The following is a 12,329-nucleotide window of genomic DNA, read 5'->3' as shown; positions in this document are numbered from 1 at the left end:
TACTATTAGCACAAAAGTTTAATGAGCTTTAAACAAGACTTTTACTACTACGATCGGTAGCATTATATCAAACGTTGTATGATTCAAAGAAATCATTATTGCAACTTTTAGATTGCTCCAACTCAACTCATTCCTCGTGAGTATAACGTTAGAGGTTGATAAAATTTTTAACGTTTTGTTTAGTGTAAATCTGTTTTGTACTTGATTGGACACTAGTAACTTTTTCGTATTATGTTTGTTTTCTTCTAGCTCCACCAATCGCATTGATACAATTTTTCATAACATCTCAAATGTAATGACTAAACTGATAAGTGATGGGGTAATCTGTGCGGAAACAACGTCACTTTCTTGCACTAGTATTATTGCATCGTTTTCCGTCATAGTCTAAAGTGTCGTCAAATTTTACGTTTTTTATGTGTCGCGCGGAAATACCACTCACGACAAGCGCTAGTTTACCCAGAGGGTGAAGGCGTGCAGGTGGCGTCCAATTACGACGATTATTATTTTATGAATGATGGCGCTTGCAATTGAGCAGCAGGAGCTATACAGAAATGTATGAATGGTACTCAGTCAGTCTCGGCGGTTTTCTTTTGGTGTATTTACAGCGGGTTTAAGTGCAGCTTTACAACGGCTGAAGTGCGAACAAATAATTATCTCGACGAAAAGCAATTGAATGGCCCCCTATTGACGGATAGTTGGGACCTTGACTTCTGATTTACTGGTTTGTTTGGTATTTAAATCGATTTTTGTTTTTTCCTGTGCCATATATTATATTTTTAGGTTTGTTTCTATTCAATTTCTTCAAATAAACTTTTGTGGTTCAAAATCACAATGACTTCATCTAGTAAAAGTAGCACATTTCTAATTTATTATCGCTCTCGTGAATGATGGTTTTCAAATCAATATAAGAACCGTCATTTGAATTGAGGCTCGTAGAGCTGAGTGTTATATACCATTCGAATCAGTTAGACCAGTGATTCCTAAACTGGTCCCTACAGTCCACTAGTGGGCATTAGCTGGGCTGGGCTCTTTCTGAGAAAGGCCTTGAGTAAAATGTAATCATGACAAATTTATATAGACATATGGGTGATATGTACACCTCATGTATTACATAGTAGAAACATAGGTAATCGCAAGTAATCATCTGCTTGTATTCGAGATAGAACGAGTAAATAAAGGCAGAGTTTTGCTGCATTCAATGTTAGGCAGTTCAGCAAATCACTTGGTTTTCCTTCTTCCAGCAAACTACCGAAATTCCTCAGGTCAATAGGTCAATGTCGATAAGGATTTTGTTATTAGGTGGCTATATCATTTACTTAGAACTTCATGTTTAAAGTGCAGTGGGAGATAGTAAAGTGGGTAATACATCATTGTAAAAAACCGGAATTCGGATCATGATTTTCGCTCAAGAATCTAGGTCCATGTTCTGAAACTAGGTCCAGAATTCAGGTGAAGAGTCAAGGTTCAGGATCTAGTTTCAGGTAGATCCAGATCCAAAGTTCAAGTTCAGGTTGAAAATTAAATTCCTGAATCCAGGTGCCGATGGTTCAGGTAAAAATCTCTGTCAATAATTTTGGTCCAGAATCTGAGTCCAATTTCAGAATTCAGAATTCAAATCCAGACTGAGAATTCCGGTCCAGAATCGAAGTCCCGATTTTAGGTTCAGAATTCAGATTCTGCATGCAGATCACAAATTCATGTTCAGAGGTTAGATCAAGTTACTCAATTCAGATCCAGGTTCTAAGTTACAATTATAGTACGAAGTCCTGGTCTGGAATTCAGATCTTGGCTTAGAACCCATGTACAGAATCCAGGTCCAGATTCAGAATCTAAATAAAGAATTCTGTATCAGGGTCAGAATACAGAATCAGGATTCAAGGTCTGAATGCAGGTCCAAAACTCAGATCCAGAAACCAGGCCCTTAGTCATGCTCCAAAACTTCGCCCCAGAATCCAAGTCCAGAGTTATGTTTCTGAATCCAGCATCAGGTTCAGAATCCAAAATCAGGATCAAGTTTCAGATTCACAATTCTGGTGAATTCCCAGTATCTCCGTCAAATTTTTTGAGTAAAAATCTTGTTTGGAATCCTGAGTCCACCTTCAGACTACTGCTCCAGATTTAGATCCGAAACCTTCATCGAGAGTTCAAGCCAAGAAATCAGGTTCAGGTCTAGAATTCAAATCCATGCTCAGTATCCAAGTGTAGATTTCTGCCTCAGGTCTGCCCCAAAATCTCTGTCAGAATTCTGGTTCAAAAACCATGTCCAGATTCAGCATTCAGAAACCTTGTCGGATATCCAACTCCAGGGTCCTGGTTCCGAATCCGGGTCTAGGTTTAGAATCTCTGTTAATAATTTAGGTTCAAGTTTAGAATTGAGGAATACTAGAGAGCTCATGTCCAGGATCCAATTCAGGCTCACAATTCAAGTGCAAAATAGTTTCGGAAAATAGAAAACTGAATCCTGGCGCAGAATCCAGGTCCACAATCTAGGTTAAAGTCTCTGTCAGGAGTTCAGATTCACAATCTAACTCCAGGTCTGGAATCTATGTTCCGAATATAAGTACTGAATTCTGCTTCAAGTTCAGAATCCATATTCGGATAAAGAATCTATCAAAAGTACAGGTTCAGATTCAGTATTCTGATCCAGAAACCTTGTTCGATAGCTCAATATTCTAATCCAGTGTTCCAGAATCCAGATCTAGGTATCGCTTAGCTATTACTGGGTGAGAGGACTTGGTAGTATTTCTAACAATCATAGAACCAAATACTAACAAATGTAATAAACACAGTCATGCACTTCTTTATCTTCAAAACTAATTTTATTTGTGTGAAAACATTTTAAACAAACATTTTTGTTCGATTTAAAACATTTTCGTTTTGTCTCTTGTTTTTGTCTTCTGTCACACAAGAAGTAAAACCAGAACTAGAAATGGCTCGATTACTTTTGAGCGAGCTCTTAAAAAATCATAGTGTTGTCCACATACGCCACAAGAAAACACGCCTAATACAGAATTTTTCTCCATTACCTAACGAAAAGACGGTCTGAAATTATGACTGATAAAATGAAAATAATGAAATCCAAAAGCTGACGTCATAAGCTTTCAGAGACAGTTATAAATCCGTCCGTAACCTTCTCCAATCCGGGGAAATCGCTCTGTCAACTTAACTACTGTGGATGTTATGTTACACAACGCAGAAGACTTCCAGCTAGAAAAGAACTTGGTATTTGATCTTACTGTGCACGGTCGGCTATGTTCACATTTTAGTTGATACCTGTGATCCAATTTCGCATATGTGAGGTTTTGTTGTTGTTTTGCTTACCGAATGTTTGAACGATAGGGTCTTGAATCAACAATTAATTTTTTCCGCGTTGGGATTGGGAAGCACAGTTTTATTTCTGTGTACCATTTCTATCTATTTTATATTTAAATCTAGAGTTAACTGCAATGTTCATTGTCGCAGAATTTTAATATTTTTTCTGCTTGGTGGGCAGTAGAACGAATAATATATTTAAAATGGACATTCGACCACAAAAGTTTGGGAACCACTAATCAATAATAATGATAACCAAAATAGGCATTCCTGTTTTTATTCTAATTTCAATCAAAAGTATTCTGAAGTATTCCATAGTAACATTGATGACAATGTGATTAATATGAGAAAGGTATTATTACACCAGTATGTGGATGAAACAGATGTTTTCGAGAGGCCATCGAAAATTCCGTTTGGGCTGAGTTCTTTATTTCGTCAGACAAAGCTGGTCGAAATTAGAGAATATCTCTTTTTAGGTTATTACAATTCTGTGTACTTTCATAAAATTAGATCAAACATTTTTAGAAAAATATTTCTTCAATTTCTAAATATCCACCTTTCTCAAAAGGCGATTATCTTATATACGTAGAGTTCAGAGAAAAACCCTTTCTTAATCCACCTAGTGGTGTGATAATGCCTTTCTCTTCTTTGATAACAGTCTCATGAAAATAAACAACGCGTTTTGTCAGTAACGTGTTTTTATACAATCATATCTCCGGAACCAAAAGTCACAGTCATTTGATCTTCGAACTTGATCAATGACCCGACAGTAGCTTTCAAACGAGCATAAGTTTGTTAAAATCGATTCAGCTATCTCTGAGAAAATTGAGCGGTAAAAATGTCTTCGACACACAGACATTTTCCGATCTCGTCAAAGTGAGTCGAATGGTATATAACACTATGGGTCTCCGAGGCTCCGTTAGAAAGTTGGTTTTCCAGCAATTCTAATACCTTTCTATAGAAAAAGGCAAAAATGGAAGGTTCTAAAAACTGCATCTCGAATATGGTCATAGCACAGTTCTGATTTAAAATTTTATAATTTTCGTCGAAAATTATCTGAATATATGTTTTTACAACCACCTATTTCTAAAACTTCCCAAAACATCAACTATTTCTAAAACTATATGTTTGCTCAAAAATTTTGTTGCTGAAAGTTTTTAATATTTGCAATATTTCAATACCTCAACGCAGCAAAGATCGCACCGAAAAAATGATTTCAATTCAATGTGTTTGAAAAATGTTTTTATTGATCGATTGACAATAAAGTTTTTTACCAATTCGCACTCTAGAAATTTTTACTCATAATTATTTTACAATAACTTTAACCTTATTGCATTATCTGTGATATGTCAAAGTTTCATTCAAATGTGTTTATATGTTAAAGAGTGGTATGGTTTTCTTGAAAAATTGACAAAGAATTTCATTCTTCAATAACTTCTTAATACTTTTAATGTTTATTTTGGCAAGGCATTTTAATTATCAACAAAACCAAGCTCAATATTTGAACAAAAAGTGGAAAAACGCGCCTGCGAACTAGTTACAATTGAACGACTGAATGCAAAAGTCGGATAAGTGCTACATAGTTTGAAAAACCCGTTTAAGTATTTTTGAATGCAAAAACCGGATAAAAACATTGAGAGCAAAAACCGGACATGGATTTTGAAATGCAAGAATCGTTTAAAGACACCTTTTTTGCAAGAACCGGACAGAAAAACTTTGAATGCAAAAACCGGACAAAAACTTAACCGGTTCTTCCAAAACAAGTGTATTTATCCGGGTTTTGCATTCAAAGTTGATCAAAGTAAACTAGTACAAGATAATGCGACACGGAATTAGTGCATCCCATCGAATTTCTTCGAATCACTTGAATTGAAATTATAACTTTCAATCGATGTGGAAAATTCATAAGGCAGAGTCTAACTTTATGATCTTGAATTAATTTTATTAGTGGTAGCTTCCCGTAATTTGAAACTATTGAGTATTAACAAATTAATCAGTTATTCGGCACACAACTGCATTAATGACAAATGGCAATGGCTATCTCAAAATTGGCCTTTCCAATGCGCATCTCTGTGCTTCTCCGAAGCCTGGGTGGTCTGAATGGTTCATATTTGGACTGCTCTCCGTTGAATGCAATTATCACATTGCAATTTCCTCGAAGGAAATTGACGTCAAAGAATGTCATTCGCATGCAGGATAGGGTTATGCGTCTTCATACAGGCAGCGTTGTTGCTCGGTACCTGCACCGTTTCGATGAGTGCATCTTTCCACGAAAGCATGTAAGACCAATTGAACAACCCGCATTTAATCGGTATTTCATTTTTTTTTGGCGAAACAGCACGGCGATGCGGCTCACAAAACTTGCTCAAATCGCGTTTAAGACTATTTCAGTGTTAATTGGAACGGTATTTAAGTTTTTGGAAGAGAATTTTAGAACATTAACCTCCTTGTAAAAACACAAATCCTACAAAACAAAAAATATGAAATTTACAGGTGGAGCCAATTCGCATTTGTTATAATTTTTAAGAACGCAATTTGTAAATTAATTGTACAAGTATAATAACATATGTGTTTACATGTTTCAGAACGTATATCAGAGTGTATTAATTGTGTGTTAGATCTACTGTAAAAATGAACCATTCTTGACGTTCGTATAAGTCGGTCTCAGAAGACATTTTTCTAGGTGTGCAGAAAACCGAAAATACGGATGTAGGTAAAACTCAAACACAATAGTAAATATTTTCGAATATATAACAGATCGTAGTAAACAAAGCGAACCTTCGATGGCGATTACTCATTCACCCGCGAAGCCAGCTAGCTCTCGCATCCAATTTAAAAATGTTTGTTCGTTAAACGAAACGATTTCGATTCAGTTCACGCTTTTGTTTTCTTGCACGCTTCTGTAAATCATCTTACTATACCATTGATCGATTGCCGCTAGTATGATTGGCATGATGATTGACAAAGTTATTCAAAAGTGGCTCATTTTGTATGGAAAAGGTATGACACATATCAGTTTTGCTTTAGGATTTCGATATTCTGAAATTCTACTGTTGTTCTGTGAATCGTAAAGCATACAGCAGCCGCATTGTATAGGCATTTCATTTCCTTATAGGAATTTTAAGTGCTCTATTGTGTTCGCAACACATTCAGAAGTGGATTTTAAACGATTTATAGAAAAAGGACGACTGACATAGAGTAATATTAAGATCGAAGTCGAGGTCGAAGACCGTGTGCCAATCTGTACATTTTTACTACAGTTATTGTACCAACGTACCAGTGATATTATTGGATCGCCATGTTATTTTGCAGACTACTCGACTTTTATTAGGAACTATTGGAAATAATTGTCAATATCACCAATATGGAACTTACTTCGATGGTCATGGATACGGCTCAACGGCTTTTCACACACTTAGGATTTCAATTGAAGTTCTTACGATTCCGTACAAAGCAAAGTCTTGGCATTACATTCATTTTGATGAATTTCGCCTTTTTGTATCGAACGACTTCGCAGACAATTCATAGCGTACAGAATCATTGCAAACTGATGCTACGACCCTATTGACACTAATACCGTTTTCGCTTATTGATCAGAGCAGCCCGAGGACTGACCCAGAGTCGCCAAAACAACTTTTGATGAGTTTATTTTAGCAACCTCGGGTCGCTCTAGATCGAACTCCAATCGCGTAGTTTCACTCTGAAAATTTTCTCGGGTTGCACCACGCATCCATGCGAGTTTGTTTATTTTTTTCGTTTTTATATGAGTTGATGTTTAGGGCGCGTACCACGTGTTCATTTTACTAGTAGTCAGAGTCGTCCGCGTGTAGGTTCTAAAACGAAAACGGTATAAGAATCCTTCCAGGTCGGGGCTCGGAAATAAGTCTTGTAAGACAAACGTTATGCAATGAAGTACGAAAATCAATTGTGCGGTCACAATGAAAAGGATCTGTTAGTAAGAAAATATGAGAATAGCTCGCTTCTCCTGCAAGCAACGTTCTTCGATGTTTCGTTACACGTTTTAAAATAGCTAAGAAGGCTGGGAGCGAAACAAAAACGGATCTCAGGAACCAATAGAAGGACGCGAAGGTGAAGCAAATATTGTAGAGACCAGAACTTTCGGTACGTACTGTGGCTAGAAAAATAAAAATGTTTCCTACTTTATTGCATACTTTTAAGCAACGGCAAAGTATGAAGTCGTTCAAGATCCAACTTGTATCGAACCGTAATGATAAACAGAATGTGACGGCTAAAACCCGGGCTCGCAAGTTGTATCGCGACGACTCTTCAATATTTAACCAGTTTTTAATCAAGTTTGTAGGAATTCTTCGTTTTCTTTTGTATTTTTACTCTACATGACGTTACAAACTTTCCGAAATAACTTCACCCTGTTATTTCGGAACCGGAAGTCGCATTCCAACAAAAGTCATCAGCATTGTATGAGATAATAAAATCTTTCTTTTAGGTCAAAATTTGAAAAATCTATTCAGCAGTCTCTGAGAAAATGAAGATGTGTTATGTATTTGATCAGTATTTCCAGTACTTTCGGATCCGTGAATTGGGAATCGACTCGTTTGACCAGCAATTAAAACAACCTACAAATTGAGACAATTTTGAGCCAAATTTGGATGAATTCCAGAACCGAAAGTCGCATCCGGACAAAATTCTACAATTATTTATAAGAAAATAATACCTTTCATTTAAATCTAAGTTTGTGAAAATCCAGCCGTTTCTGAGAAATTGGAGTAAGGCCGAAAGGCTTGGAATGCACGATCACTTTTTTCGATACTTCCGAAGATCCGGTGTATGAAAAATCATTGTATTTGGTCATCAACTAACCAAATCTGTTCCATTGAAGAATTATGCGGCTAGTTGAAGATATTTTGCTCGATTTTTTCGTGTCATGTATGAAAAAACACAATCCTGAAAATGAATTTTTTGTACTTATCGGCCTATAATTCCGAAGAGAAGGTTGTATCAGAAGGAAATTGGTTAGGGTTTAATGCGATTATAAAACCTTTCGTTTGGATTTAAGCTTGTGAAAATTGAAAAGGCGGTCTCTGAGAAAAACCGAGTGTATTTTTTAATTTATTTTGCACATTTTACCCCGTAACTCCGGAACCAGAAGTCGGATCTGGATGAAATTTAATAGCAAGCTATGGGACAATAACTCAAGTAGCAAACATTGTTCTAGCATTGTATTTTTTCACTCTTCTCGCAACGATTGTGCGATTGAAAAGGCGCAGTTTGCTTGTATGATGTGCAACAAGTTTATTGTTAGATATGTTTAATAGCAGTAATATTTGTTAAGTAGAAACTGAAAATGAAACTACTCAAATGAACTTATTTTTGAGTCAGTTAAATAAACTGATGTGGAACTTAATCCTTTTAGGTTTTTGATTTGGTTTCACAAGCAGTAATATGAAGAATTTTCACATTTGTTACAAAAACATGTAAAATTATTTGTCTGACATGAAAAACCGTTCTGTAGCAATTGTGAAACATGCTAATTTTAAGAAGTTTTTTATTGCTTCTTAGGAAGGCATTTCATTTGAATTTAAGTTGAAGAAAATCGGTTAAGTGGTCTCCGAGAAAATCGAGTGTACCTTTTTCAATATTGTTTGCACATTTTACCCCGTTACCCGATCAGATGGTAATAACAGAATTATAACAACTGGAATAATTTATTCAGAAATATTTTGTAACACATTTTGAAATATTTTTGGCTGGTAAGCTGTTAAAATAACAAAAATCATAACAAAAAAGACTCTAGTGGGAACAAAATTGTAACAGATTTTGGAATGTTTGTATCACAATTATCATTGAATTTGATATAACAACAGAAGTCCGAAAGCAGAAAGTTATAACAATAGTTGATATAAATTAAATAGCATATTTAACACAGAAAAACTATATCAGAGCCAACTTTTAGCATCGTTCCAATCCAAAATTGTTGAACGATTTTTTTTATTAAATGAATAATTTATTTAGTGATCTGGTTTCTTGTTTTAGTTTTTTGAAATTCTCATTATATTTCGATATAAAGCAACGGAAGAACTCATTTTTCCAATTAATGAACGTTATCACGAGTGTTGCAAACTAAAATAAAACATCATAACTGATTTTGTTATTATATTGTTATCATAAGTTTTAACTTGTAACTATTTTCATTTGTTAAATATCTCAAAATAACACAAATTGTTATATATATCAACTGTTGATATACTTGTGTTATGATTTTTTTATGCGTATCTGATCGGGTACTCTCGAAGCGGAAGTTCGATCATAATAAAATTCACTAGCAGGCTATGGGACCAAGAGACCTCTCATTTGAATCTAAGTTTGTGAAAATCGGTTCAGCCATTTCTGAGAAAATCGTGTGCACATTTTTGTTACATACACACACATGAGCCTAACTCAAACATGCAAATTATTTGCTTGATCATATGAACCACTCTTCGCAAAAAACCACATTTTGTTTCTAATCGTTCATCCGGTAAAGACGTTTGAGAAATTTTGTATCTCTTTTCGGCTTGTATACCTTGAATAAGTGAGAATATATGATAACATTTCATAATAAAGAAAATTCCATTACTAGTAAAACAAATTGCGTGGTTCTTTACATATTTAAAAAAAAATGTTTACCCTAAAGCTTAAGGCCAGGTTCCTAAGAAAACGTGTTCTAAAAAAATCATTTACTTTAAATAATATTTCAAAATTATACTTTCTACAAAGAAAAGTACATGCAGAAATTTTTTATTCTAGTTCCAGCCATAGCCAATTCGATACAGCGCTGACATCCACCAACAAATTTGAGTTTGAACAACTTTTTTCAGAGCTGCCATATTGAAAAATATTAGGAAAATTTTTTGTGAGGTATGAGGTATCATTAAAAATTTTTCTTAATATTTTTTCAATATGCCAGCTCTGGAAAAAGTTACTCAAACTCAAATTTGTTGGTGGATGTCATCACTGTATCGAATTGGCTATGGTTGGAACTAGACTAAAAAATTTCTGTCTAGAAAAAATGAAATGGCAGCCATTTTTCGATTTTCGACCCTGTTTTTGCATTTTTGATTGCTAATAACTTTTTTAAATAACAATGAATATTTTTGGTTGTAACACATAACGAGTAGAATACTGTTTGGTTCATGTTGATACGTGCAATAGTTTTGGAATAGGAATGACACCCAGTTGAATAAACGTGGTTTCGAGAAGCAAAGCAAAGTTTGGCATTACATCCTTTTGTGGTATTTGGCCTTTCTGTTTCAACAGACTTCACAGCCGATTCTTAATGTACAGAATCATTGTATGGCTAGTACTATGGATCCTACTGACACTAAGAATCCTTCCAAGTCGGGGCTCGAACATACGATAACTGGCTTGTATGACCAGCGTCCTATGCATTGAACCGCCAACTTGGTTTCGAGAACCAAGTATTTATTCGCGACTGATCGTGCGTCCTGCTCTTTTTTCTACCAACTTCTAGGTCGCGTGAAACCTCGGGACTAATTCTATATTATTTCTAAGAGTATTTTCAAGCAATTTACGGAGAAATTTTTTTTTTTCGATTTTTTGGAAATTGTTTGGAGAAACCTGGCCTTAACCGCGAAATAATAATGATGGCACAATCTGAATTGAGTCAAATTGAGGGATTAAAGAAACTTTTTCTGGATTCTTAATGGAATAAAAAAGTACTCAATTTTTGTATACGTGGTTTTGATAACGTGGTCTCTTTGGAGAAATTGTGGTACAAAAGTGGAACAGTGTAAACGGAAAAAATTAGAAAAAAGTTTTGTCAGACCGGGACTTCATAACCAACGTATCACCATACACAAAACGCATAAAATTTCCCAAAAAGTCTCCTAGAAATCATTCAATTTCAGAAATCTGCTTTTGAACTTTCAGGTAATTTATATGTTTCCACATAAGAAAGATGTTTAAAAAGAAAACCTGCATAAAGAATAAATTTCAATAGAGGTATGTTTTCAATATGAAATCCAATACATATTCAAGGTCGCAAGTGTAAATGTAGAGTTAGAAAACCAAAAAGCTACTCAGAGCTGGAATTAGATTTTAAATATTTATTTGTTTCTACCTTGAGATGCTCATCACAGGCTAGTTGTATGATCTTGTGTGCTGTCAATAATTTGAGCTCAAGTGTGTAAACCTTTATGAATGGACAACCATTAATTTTTAACAACAATGTGTACAATTGCGTTTACGAAATGTATTACATTCCATAATTCTTAAAAATAACAATCAGTCATTTTTCTATTTCTAATAATTGCAGTACAACCGGAGCATCACACTGGGTCAGACAATTGTAACGATAACCTTCCTCGGGCTCTACTCCCAGCCTTAATGCAATGGGGGTTATGTTTTTTTAGCCAGGAATTACGTGCTTTAATTTTCACCATAAACTTATGATTACATCTCTGTATTGACCGTTTGCAGCATATTGCCCTGATAATAAATTTTAGTCTTCCATGATTCAGCTATACTATTATCTCGTGTTTCAAAAAACTGGTTCTTCATCAATATGCAAATGTTCTTTCCATTGATAGTTGCGAAATTTGAAGGTTTCTTACCATCGTGATCCACGTTGATGTGCAAACTGTTGCCCAAAAGTGGCATACTAGCCGGTCCAGGAATTTTTTCTATTAGCTTCACGAGACGGGCTCTTCGTTTGTTGTACACATAGACAGCACCGACGATCATAGTCGTCAAAATCAGAGTGATTGGTGAGAAATATGTCAACAATTTGAACATTTTCGACAGCACCCAGCTGCTCTTCAAAGAAGCTTGTAACATTTTCACACACTTTACTTTGACTTAATTTTTGGCTCAAAACTTGATTTTTTTTAACTTCAAAGCTCAAATTACCGGAAAGAGGCCAATGAGGAATTTCCACTGTTGGATTACCTCAATTAACCGATCTATCGATAAACACGCGGAACTCCGTGTCGTCTACCGCGGGTTGATCTTATTCGTTAGCTGTCACTCGTTGCGACCGA

The 12,329-nt window shown here is 35.3% G+C and overlaps 1 protein-coding gene across 1 annotated transcript in view; it reads right to left on the bottom strand.

Moving 5' to 3' along the window:
• Positions 1 to 12,329, bottom strand: part of LOC131425332 (cytochrome P450 4c3-like) — a 33,217-nt gene extending 20,888 nt beyond the window's left edge. The window contains exon 1 of the mRNA XM_058587146.1: positions 11,904 to 12,329. Within this exon, the coding sequence (XP_058443129.1) occupies positions 11,904 to 12,126 (223 nt within the window). The 5' untranslated portion in view covers positions 12,127 to 12,329. The remainder of the gene's footprint in view (positions 1 to 11,903) is intronic.

This window comes from Malaya genurostris, chromosome 1, assembly GCF_030247185.1.
Source record: "Malaya genurostris strain Urasoe2022 chromosome 1, Malgen_1.1, whole genome shotgun sequence".
Lineage (NCBI taxonomy): Eukaryota > Metazoa > Arthropoda > Insecta > Diptera > Culicidae > Malaya > Malaya genurostris.
The sequence above is the reverse complement of the archived record's forward strand: the minus strand, read 5'-3'. Positions and strand labels throughout refer to the sequence as shown.